The sequence below is a fragment of the Cygnus olor genome, chromosome 6 (assembly GCF_009769625.2).
Source record: "Cygnus olor isolate bCygOlo1 chromosome 6, bCygOlo1.pri.v2, whole genome shotgun sequence".
Lineage (NCBI taxonomy): Eukaryota > Metazoa > Chordata > Aves > Anseriformes > Anatidae > Cygnus > Cygnus olor.
In genome coordinates this window covers 2,030,912-2,043,099 of record NC_049174.1, presented here as the reverse complement: position 1 = coordinate 2,043,099, position 12,188 = coordinate 2,030,912, and the positions used below count along the sequence as shown (strand labels likewise).

Sequence of the window (12,188 nt, the reverse complement as noted above, 5' to 3'; positions counted from 1 at the left end):
GGATGTTTTCCCTTACATCTTCCCTGTTGGGTGCCTGGCCATTGAGTTCCCTCAAGGAAGGAGGGGCGGCAGCAGGAGTCAAATAAGTGCTTGAAATAAGGCAAAGGCTGCCAGCAGTAATAGCAGGATTCTTTTTCAACTTTGTAGCCTTGTCCTCGAGCTGCTTTCCCATGTTCTTTTGTGGGGATTCAAGAGTCATAATATGCTTATGCTGAGATCAGCTATATACAATTCTGTGTCGCTGAAGTGTATCAAATTTGGACTTCAGCTTTCTGGTATTTTATACATACGAATGTTGTCTGGCATACTGCCTGATGAGAGCTATTTACAGTTGCTTAGATGTTAATGAAGCATGTGTAAAGAAGAAACAATTACTCTTATTAGTTCTGTCTGAGACTTCTTAGGATGGCTAAGTATGTTTTGTTAGTGTCTTCTTTAACAGAAGGATTGAAATAGAAGATACAGAAAACTTCTAGAAGACTTAAAAATACTGTGCCGGGATTCTTATTAGTTGTATTGAAAATAGACATCTAAATTGATTTTGAAATGAGTCTGATAATGCTCAGCTCTTGTATTTGAGCAGTGAATCATGATCATAAATTACAAACTATTTTAACCATTAGGGCATGGAAAAAGGTACCATTCAAAGCTAAATACCACAATTAGAGATGCATGACCGAAATTTCAAAGTAATATATTAGTAGTATTGTATGAGACAGTCACATGAAAAAGATCATGAGGTTGTGAAAAGGATTATGATCATGCTTATCATGCTTTAGTCATGAATTTCCTGGTAGAGATATTTTAGTCTGGATTGTGCTTGTTTAAATGGGAGTAGTTTGACTTTGCTTGTTCTGATTATATTACCGTTATGTGGCAAAAGGGGAGAAAAGGTCTTAACTACAAAAGTAGTATACTTTGAGTAACTGAATTTTACTTACAGTTGAGTTGCAGTTTTCAGTGGTGAGAAACAGAAGTTAAATAATAAACAATTTGCTAAAGAATTACAGTGTATTGCATGCACTTACCTAGTGCTGCCATTGTCTGTGCAAGCATACATATATGCATTCATGTTTCTCCTGGGCTTTCATTTGTCTTACATGTACCTTAACTGCTAACTTCAGACCTTGAACCTGCTCTTCACATTAAGTAACATTCCACATTGTAAATCCTCAGTTGATGAAAATTGGCATATCCCTATAGAAATGTGGAGCTCTGCTGATCTGTCATCAGCCATATGCCTGATCCAGTATCTTTACGTACTGCCAGATTGTTTCTGCTTCCTGGGATATGATGCAATTTGCAGAGCCCAGGCTCCCAGACTGTGTGAGAAGGAGCACGTGGTCTTTTATTTAAAGGTTGTAGAATAAGTTTCCAGACAATCGTACAATCTGAGGGTTGACTCAGTCCAATGATACTTGGATGAAGATATGTAACCTGCTTCTTCCTACTCTACCAGCAACAGCTTTGCACTTAACTGCTGCCTCAAAGGAGAATAGAAGAAGCTTCTGGAAGGTGTTTTGAAATGCTTTTAATGTTTCTGTATTAATCCCAGTGATATATTTATGAGAACATTAAAAATGCCTTAAATAGACTCTGTGAGTGCAAAAGATTGTATAAAAGTAATCACAATAAATTTGAGGTTGAACTTGTCATACTGAACTTACTGAAATGGTTTGTCACAGCCTTTAAATCATTCACTGCAGTGTACAAGCTTGGGCTGGAGACAGTCTGTACAGTCATTCAAGACTGATAGAACAGTTGTTTATAAATATAGAACAGTAGTGTAAAATGATTAGCCATTGATCTTTCTGATGTTTCTAGCGTCAATTTTGATACCAATGCCTCCAGTTGAATGATACTCTTCCAATCTTACTTCTGTAACTAGGTCAGTATTGCGAAAGAAAAGTTTGCTTTTTTCTTAACCTTGCAAGCAATTGAGTCTCCAGTGAGAGGTGAATTTTGGTCTTGTATATTTGTAGAGTTGTATAGATATAGATTATATATAGATATATAGATATAGATTTGTAGTGTTGTATATTTGTAGAGGTTAATAGAAGAATTTTCCTCCAGTCTAATGTGTTAAATGTGTTAAATCGTTAAATCGACTGGCGTATGCTTCGTTGGGTTAAAAACTGGCTGGATGGCCGGGCCCAAAGAGTTGTGGTGAATGGAGTCAAATCCAGTTGGAGGCCGGTTACTAGTGGAGTCCCCCAGGGCTCAGTGCTGGGGCCAGTCCTTTTTAATATCTTTATCGATGACCTGGACGAGGGGATCGAGTGCACCCTCAGTAAGTTGGCAGATGACACCAAGTTAGGTGCGTGTGTCGATCTGCTCGAGGGCAGGAAGGCTCTGCAGGAGGATCTGGATAGGCTGGACCGATGGGCTGAGGCCAACTGTATGAGGTTCAACAAGGCCAAGTGCCGGGTCCTGCACCTGGGGCACAACAACCCCAAGCAGCACTACAGGCTGGGAGATGAGTGGTTGGAAAGCTGCCTGGCAGAGAAGGGCCTGGGAGTACTGGTTGATAGGCAGCTGAATATGAGCCAGCAGTGTGCTCAGGTGGCCAAGAAGGCCAACAGCATCCTGGTTTGTATAAGAAGCAGTGTGGCCAGCAGGTCTAGGGAGGTGATTGTCCCCCTGTACTCGGCTCTGGTGAGGCCGCACCTCGAGTACTGTGTTCAGTTTTGGGCCCCTCACTACAAGAAGGACATCAAGGTGCTCGAGCGAGTCCAGAGAAGGGCAATGAAGCTGGTGAGGGGTCTGGAGAACAAGTCTTATGAGGAGCGGCTGAGGGAGCTGGGGTTGTTCAGCCTGGAGAAGAGGAGGCTCAGGGGAGACCTCATCGCTCTCTATAAGTACCTTAAAGGAGGCTGTAGAGAGGTGGGGGTTGGTCTATTCTCCCACGTGCCTGGTGACAGGACGAGGGGGAATGGGCTAAAGTTGCGCCAGTGGAGGTTTGGGTTGGATATTAGGAAGAACTTCTTTACCGAAAGGGTTATTAAGCATTGGAATGGGCTGCCCAGGGAAGTGGTCGAGTCACCATCCCTGGAGGTCTTTAAAAGACGTTTAGATGTAGTCCTTAGTGATATGGTTTAGTGGAGGTCTTGTTAGTGTTAGGACAGAGGTTGGACTAGATGATCTTGGAGGTCTCTTCCAACCTAGACGATTCTGTGATTCTGTTTATTAGCTATATAAAATTACTAAAAAGTAACCCTTTCCTTTTTTGATTTCTTTGTCAACCTGTTGGAAATATAAGAGCTTCCAACATTGTTGTGTGTACGTGTGCATATGCAACAATGTGATTGCAGGCACTTAAGGGCAAAACATTGAGCTAATACTTTAAGAAGTGAAAATGGATTGAAAATGTTAGTGGGTTGCTATAAAGCACATTTCTCATCAGTTTTCACAGAACACAATTAGCAGCTGAGCTAAAGAAGGACAAGTACACTTACCATTTCTTGTCTGCAACTCAATCTCGTTTTAGGATAGATTGACCAGATCACTTGGCATCTTAGTGAAAGCACCATCGGTCATACAGCTCTACGCTCATAGGCAACTAAAACTGCTTTCAGTGTAGAACAAGATCAAAGCATACTTGATCTGTTTGCCTATTACTTTATGTCCTTGCATTTGCTAGTGTTCGGCAGCATCTGGATATACAGAAGCAGAAAGCTCTCAACTCCGTCCACCTCTCAGCTCTTGTTTCCTCCTCAACTGTATTCGGTATATAACTAGTTATGTAAAAGCCCTACTTCTGTATTTACTCCTTTTTTTTCAGTCAACAACATTAAACTGTTCAATCATTAAACTGTTCAGATTGATTGGGAAGGTCCATGCTTCTTCCCTTTTCTCTCTGTTTCTTTGCTGATAGGAGAGCATGGTTATCTGCTACCTGTATCTAGGAGAACTGCTGTAAATGATGCACATTTTACCTTGCATTGTACCAAACAGAACAAATTAGGTGTCGCTAGCAAGCCTTGGCAGTGTTTGGATGATTTTTTTAACATGTATTTTAGAGGATATTCTTTACCCAAAAATAAGTCTGCAGAAAATAAAGCCATAAAATGTAGTTCTTGATTTATCTTTAGCTTTCAAGTTTGATGTAAACTCATTTTAACGTAAACTTGGATTTTTTCTTAAAGTTTGTGTTAAAATAATTATTCAAATTTTGTATTTTTGCTAGCATATTTTAAACAAAATAAAGCTGCCATATTTTGTCAAGTGGTGAATTGTTTTCAACTCAGAATACATTAAACTTGTCAAGTGTCATCATTATCTGATGTTGAATATTAAGTTACTTACATTTAATGCTAAATAGCAAATAACATTGCCTTGATGATGCAATTCCTGAAAATCATTTCAAACTACTGTCTTAGTGTGTGTCAGCATAGAATCGTATTTTGAGTTGCCTAGAGAGGTTTCTGTAGAACCTTCTTTTTAAATTAACATCCACGTAGATCTTTGGGACCAGTAAACTCATGCAAACGAAGTACTAAAGATAATAACATTTATTAGCAATACATTTAAGTTGGTTATTGACAAATTGTTTTTAAATCACTAGTTACCTATTAAAATTGGGAATTGTGCAGTATGCGTATTTAGTGGAAGTAGTTTAGCTGTGCATAAGAGAATAATAAATGATGTTTGGGTTTTCAATTGTTATCTTCCCACCATCCCCTGTATAAGAAAATAGAGGCAATAGTGTTATTTTGAGCCCTTTTTATTCTTTAAGTTGTTTTAATGAGGTTTTCAGTATTACAGCTTACCATAAGCATAGACGCCTCTGAAAACATACACTAAATGTTCTGTTATGACTGACTGTAAATGTTTATCTTTTTCTTGTAACTGTTTCCTGTAAGTATGGCATATAAGGCTACATATCTTAAATATACAGAGCCTGTGTTACTGTTGTGTAAGAGAAGTACATTAATACAATTTCTGCAGTAAAAATATTGCAATTGTTATTCTGTTAATGCTAATATCTAAAAAGATTTGTAAGTCTGTTAGTGCAAATAAGTACCGCAATGAGCATAATACCAAGACTGCTTTTACACCTAAGTGCTTCCCCTTGTGTTTCTTGTAGGAAACAGAGATGAAGGTACACATGCACACAAAATTTTGCATCATTTGTTTGCTGACATTTATTTTTCATCAGTGCAATCATTGCCATGAAGATGGACACGACCATGGTCCTGAAGAGGAACGTGTACACTACCATAATTACTATCAGATCTCAGAGGCACCCTACCACCAGAATGCAGGAACAGAATCTATGCCAAGTAAATTTTCAGCATTGGAAGCTGAAAATGAGCAAAAATACTACATTGAAAAGATTTTTGATCGTTTCGGTGAAAATGGAAGATTATCCTTTTTTGGCCTGGAAAAACTGTTAATAAGCCTTGGTTTAGGAGAAGTAAGAGTAGTGGTGATAAATCATGATGATATTGGCCATGATCATGTTTCTCACCTATATGCTTTAGATGTACAGGAAGGAAAGCATTTTCACTCTCATAACCATCCTCATAGCCACTCAGATTCAGAAAATCAAACCACGGTTGGTATGGCTGCAAAGAGAAATCATAAATGTGACCATGAGAGAGATGCAGCACTGTCATCTATCAAAGGTGATGGGAAACATATTCATGACCAGAGTCACCATCACCATCATCACCATCCTCATCTGCATCATCATCTTGACCATAATGGTACGCATCATTCTCGCAATGATTCAGTTGGTCATAGTGAGCGTGGAGAACAGAACCATGGACCTTCAACAGAGACAAACACAACACAGGATCAGCGTGAAAGAAAACAACGGAAACAGAAGAAGAAACGAAAGAAAATCAGTGAGACTTCAGGAGATACTACGCAAGACTATGCTCCAGATCATCATCCAGGTGATCAGTATGAGCACAATCGTGTTCATAAACATGATCACGTACATGATGCATCTCATATGCATGTACACCATCATGAACACAGTAGTGACCATTCTGCTAGTCATGGACATCAAGATTCCAGTCTAGGTAATGAGGATGGACATCATACCAGCAAGCGAGAGGCACCTCGTAAGCAGATGAGTGTAAGAAAACACACTACTTTTTCAGCACGGAGTCATAAGGATCATAATGAAGATGAACGTGATCGTGAAGAGGTGAGTATGAAATGGAGAACCAGCAAGTTCACCTTTACTGTTTTTAAATAATAATTGAAGATGCATACCCACAAGTAAAGCAGAAGGAAATGTTTGTGTCAGTTGCATAATACAGGCAGAGTGAAAACTCTAAGAGGTCAGTGCCACAATATTGAGTTTACTTCGTGGGTTTTCATGTCTGCCTGCCCATCATCCATCTTTTCTCAGGGTATCTTGCCTGCTTATCTCTGTTTAAAGGCGATACTTCAAATTTTCTAAGATACCTTGCTTTCAGGTGGTTGTGTTTGTTTTTTTTTTTTTTTTTTTTTTTCCCTTCCCAAAATTCATGAGCACCTTTTTCCCCTCCCTGTGTTTTTTGGACTTCTATCTAAATCTAAGACTATTAACGTTTTTGGAAACTGCACAGAGACTTTTTCGTAAAAGAAACACCTGTATATTTTCCAATGTGTCTGTAATTTCTTTGTCCTAAAAGAATGTGAAGCAATATAGATGCAACTTCTGTAGTACTGTGCTTGGTGTAAGCCTATTCTTCCATTTCTCCTTTCAGCATCCACTGTTTCTGCCAGGACCATAAGTTTACTTTCCCTTCCCCCTCACAGTTAACTACACAAGCAGAATGGTTTGATAATCATGATTTTTAATGTAACAGTTAGGATAAAAAAGGTTGGAGTGAATGCTGAGTTAGAGATTTACAAGTGAAACTCCAAACACAGAAGGTTAATAGGTAGAGAGAAGTATTAGAGAACCTATTTAGGATTTTTGTTCTTCCACTCTTCTGTTGTTATTTCTTCAGTGCTTGTACTTGTGTGATTGCAAAGAACATGGAAACTCATTTTGATTGACATTTATCAAAAATTATATAGGTGTTTGGAGACTGAGTTGTATAATACAGATACACTTACTGCTTGTTTCCCCTCATAAACCACGTAAATTAGTTTAGGCATGTTTTAGCTCTGATGGAATGTTGTGGGCCAGAGTTTTTTGCTTTTCCGTTGTGTGTTATGAAATTATAAGCTAAATTTTCCACAACTGTAGTTTTTAATGAAATAGTTGCTTTCACATTTAATTTCTTTGTACAATTTGCTTGCAGTGCTTGAATGTTACCCAGCTGCTACAACATTATGGTCTGGAAACCAGCTCTCCAATATCTCCTGAATTGTTTACATACATGTGTCCTGCTCTGCTATACCAAATTGAGAGGCGGCTTTGTATTGTACATTATGATGAGCTTGAAGATCTTATGAAAAGTAAAACTGCATCAATTCAGAATAAAGATAAAACAGGTGCTTCAGGTAGGTGTGTAACATCCAAAGGCTTTCAATTATTTTTTGTATTGTGAATGTTAACTTTGAAGAAAAGCTTGAAATGTCATACAACTTAACATTGACTGTATAGTAAAGGAATGATTGAAATTTAACATCTCAGTTAGAAGAAATTTGAGACAACATGTTCATTTAAGTCAGGAGATACAGCATCCTGTTCGGTGCTATCATAGCTTCTCCAAAATGACCATGGCTCAGGAAACCATCTTTCTTCTTACCTTTTATTAGGCATAACAGACATTTTGGCCTGGATTCTTCCCACCTATATTTAGATACTGGACTCTTATAGTAGGAGTATAGGCAACATACAAAATCCTTGGAGATAAAAACACCTTTAGAGATACACGTCTGCCCACAGTTTGGATTGTTTCCATCATTCAAAGTGTTACGTCTTTTTCATAAATTCTGATGGAACTGTTGACAGGTGTTTTAACTGTAGTGAACTATTATAAATCTAAAAAGTATTGGGGACGTGAATATTGATTAGTACATAAGCGTGTATTAACATTGTGAGAAACGAAGCTTGAAGTAACTACATTCTGATAGATGTTAATAACTGTTGGAAAGAATGCAGTGCTAGTAATTATTTTTAATGACTCCAGCATCATTAAGAAAGAAAGATTAGCTTGTTACATGTAAATCTCCTATAGAGAGACGGTATCTCATTTACTCTTGAGATGGCTGTAAATCAGATATGCTGTATATTTTGTGTGGCAGCAAATCACTTGTTTTCTGGGGTGGTCTCATTGTAGTAAGAGTTGACCCTTGCATTGCCTTATTACCAAGAGGATTTGTAGAACGGCTTTAAGCATTTTCTGCCAATTAAGATGTTGAAACCATGCACGAAACTGTCATGTTGCACATACTTTGAACCAGTTTAATTAGAAAGTTTATGCAGCCGAGTGCTTCTTCTAAAAAGAACTCATTTTCTTTCTATATAATGAGGAAGAGAGTTGATGAATAACTAGGCATGAAGATCCTTTAACGTTTGACAAGACTTAATTAGCAAAATAAGTGAACCTTACTGTGGACATTTAACATGTTTTTTGGTATTTTGAGTATAAATAACATTAGCCAGTTAATTGTAAACAAAAAAAAAATTAATTTGGCTCTGTAAACAAACAGTAACTTCTGAAACAGGTCAACTTGATGTAGATAATGATAAATCATGATATCTAACAATGTCATGTATACTGTTCTACTAACTAGAATGAGACTTCAGGTGATGTAATAATCATTTTTGCTTTTCAAGTAAGGCAGTGAATCACAAAATAACAAGTCTTAACTGGTATTTGAGGATTGAGGGAGGCGTGGGATGAATATCACAGAGTAACTGTTAACCTGTAGGTTGTGAGATTCTGCTAAAATGAAAATGTGTTCTTGCCCAGGTTAATGTAAACTTTCTTAGATAGAAATGCTTGTTAAAGTTAGGAGGATGCAGATTTTTTAAAAACACTAGATATTTGATTTTTTTTCTTCAGTATTAATTAAACCTTTCCAAATATGCAATAGACTGGTGCTGCTTCTATTCACTTACACTAACTTGTAAGGTTTTCATTGGGTCTGACAGTGCAGTTTTCTAAAGTGAAATAATTTAATTAACAGGTGACCAAAAACTTAGATAACCATGTTGAGTTTTGTACCTGCAATTGTGGATAATTCTGTAACATCTTAATAGAGGATTTTCAAGGGCTTTATATCTACAACTGAGTTTTCATGGTATACCTATCGGAAGAGGGGGCATTATCATCATCCAGGGTTCCTAGGCAATTCAAAAGTAAGCGTGCATCCGAATATGAATCAAACTAATCTCTTTGATTACTGAACTTCTAGATACTTAACAGGGCTGTACTGAAGAGGGTTGTGTGATGTATGTTATTTTTCCCCTCTAACTTCTCTGTGTGGACTGTCTAGCTGCTGACACACAGCTGTCAGTCAGCGAGAGAGGTAGATCCTGAATGTGGTAAAACTAGTGAAGCTTCTCATTTAACTTCATTTTTTCGGTTTGAATGATTGGGAATCAGTAAGTAGACATATTCTTAACATTGGAACAGAGAATCGGCTTTCCACATTTGAGAAACACCATGTTTTTCCTGTACTTTGAAATCATTTGAGAATGTATGTTGCTATAGTTACTGGACAAACTGCCACTTGTATTTTTTTTTTTCTTTTCTAAGTTCAGTTCACTGAAATCATTAGATCTACAGCTGTCGCTTGGTTGACTGTGAACGGATTGATGCTACCACAATTGCTTGATTCAGTTCTTCAGAAGCAGGGCCAGGAGTTGTAGCAGCTCACTGTTAGCATGAATGGTGTAATTGCCATAGATATTGGCAAGGGTCTTTTAGTGTGCTTATGCTATGTACCTATAGAGTAAAACCATGTTTACATCTCAAGTGAAAGAAGTTACATTTGAGAATATAATTCACCTACTTGTCTATGAAGTACTGTAATGTATACCTGGATTGAGAACCTAGCCTCTCACAAAAGGGGCAGCACTGAGAAATGATGTAAGTAAACAATGAGCAATTTTTTCAAGTCAGGGATCAGCTAGGGCTGCTGTTTAAAGGTATTTCAGATCAGACAGCATTCCCTGGACCTTACCATTCCCTGAATGCAGGAAGGCTTTGCTGCATTGGAGCCTTGCTATTAGCTTGTTTTCTTCTGAAAGCTTGCAGATAGATAACCTTTCTCAGCCTTCTAAGGAATCTACCTTACTGTCCTTCTGGTCTGTTTTAATTTACAAATAGCTCTGCAAATGTGATGCAGAACAGCCACGTTTTGTTTACTATGCAGTGTTCAAACAGAGGTCCCTCACAGAGGAAATTTTTGGATCACCTCCCTCTTGTTTTATTTTTTTTTCCAGAAGAAAATTATAAGCCAGTACTTAATAACTTCACTTCATTGACCAAGCCTTATCTAGTATTCCTTGGGCTGTTATACACAGAGATCTTCTATAACTTACGAGCTATTGCAGTGTTCTTAATATTGCACATTAGGCCTACTTCCATGATATTTTAGTGTTTTGGACACTGCAACTGCATGAAATCCTTCAATAAAATTTTGTCAGATTTTTTTTCAGAGGTCTTAATGTAGTCCTTTTCATCTCAGGAGATAACTTTATCAGAATAAGCTTGTACGTGTATGTAACTGTGGGGTCATATGCTGGTTTTGCGTATATTTCTTGTCGTTTGATTTGACAGCAACCTTTTGCTGATAATTTTGGATCCATACCATTTTAAAGAGTTTAAACAGCTGTTTTAACAGCTTCTGATTTTGACCATCAGCTTCAGAGTGGTGCACAGATTCTGTATTCTCATTCTCATGTGCCTCATCTTAATCAGGGTGCCATGTTTAGATACTCTATCATTCAAAAAGGTATGTACGCCCTTCAGAGATGTGTCTGCCAAATCTGTGCCATGATGAAACTTCGGCCAGTATACATAGCCTCTGTTTTTGGTCTCCATGTAAGGCTGTTGGTCATTTAACCTGGCACTTAACATCAGGACATCTGTGTCCAGATCGGAGATCCAGTGTCCTGCCAACTGGCTGTTAACTTTAATTTGGGCAACTTGAGCATGCACGTTACAATTTGGTATTGAGTTACATGTCCATCTCTGCTGTTTCTTTCAGCAGGGCTTGGTCATCGAGTGTACATGATCAAAGTGTTCTGGGGATGATTCAGGGTTGTGTAGCGACAGTATTCTGGTTTGCAGGGTCCTGCTTCCACTCTAGACCTACTTCGTATTCCTGTTTTCTGACTTATGTTCTTTAGTTCCTCATGTGATTGCAGTCCTTGCCTTTTCACCAACTTCCTGTTTTCTTCTCAGTGTCAATGCCCATTCTAGTATATGCTGCACGCTTTCTAAAGCTTTTTCCAGTCAGTTTCTCCTGTTGGATATGTTCTTGTAACCTGTGCGTTTGAATTGGTTTGTTTCCTTTTCTGCACTGTCATGGGAGATACAGACTTGGTAAGAATGAGTATCCCCCAACACAGGTGAAACAGCAGATGTTGTAAGTTTCGGTGTTGAACCAGACAGGCTGCAGCAGACACAGTTCTAGTGGCAAAGTCTTGTTAAATCCAATCTGTTGCGTTTTTTGTACAAATAGAATTCTTGGGACATTTGACTGCCAAGTGGTATGTTGCAGCTGCTCATTGAAATATATAATCTTCCTTTCCTCTCTTCTCATTTCCCCACACCCATTTCCCAAGATGTTTTTCCCTGCTTGGTGAAAAATGAGCAGAACTTCACAAACTTGAGGGAAGTCAGATCCTGTACCAAAGTACAGAGACACTTCTGATTTTAAAATCAGAAGTTGCTAACTTTCATTGAAGCTTGCAAATTGCGTAGACATTTTCGATAAAGAGTGAAGCTAGGAAGAAAACTGGAAATACCTGAAGCATTTAGATTAAAACTTGAAACAAATAATTAAAAAGTTCAGCTTCAGGAAATTATATTGTTGAAAGATCTCAGCCCAAGCAGTTAATATTTGTAAAATGGGAGCCTCTAATGGAAATTGTTCAGCAGAGGTAACTGTTTGCTCACTCCATGTCATTGTAACATGTTACAATGCATAGTGACACTATCACACTATCAGTGTCACAGAAGTTTGTTTCTTTTCTTTTTCAATTATATTTACAGATAATACCGTATGTGAATATTAGTTTAATAATTCTCCATGTAAATCTCTATTTTGTGTTGTAAATA

The 12,188-nt window shown here is 37.9% G+C and overlaps 1 protein-coding gene across 12 annotated transcripts in view; it reads left to right on the top strand.

Moving 5' to 3' along the window:
- SLC39A10 (solute carrier family 39 member 10) overlaps positions 1-12,188 on the top strand; it is an 89,548-nt gene that overhangs the window by 62,416 nt on the left and 14,944 nt on the right. For all 12 annotated transcript variants that reach the window (XM_040562703.1, XM_040562706.1, XM_040562701.1 and 9 more), the window contains 2 exons: positions 5,087-6,157; positions 7,248-7,449. In XM_040562703.1, coding sequence (XP_040418637.1) covers positions 5,096-6,157; positions 7,248-7,449 — 1,264 coding nt within the window. In that variant the 5' untranslated portion in view covers positions 5,087-5,095. The remainder of the gene's footprint in view (positions 1-5,086; positions 6,158-7,247; positions 7,450-12,188) is intronic.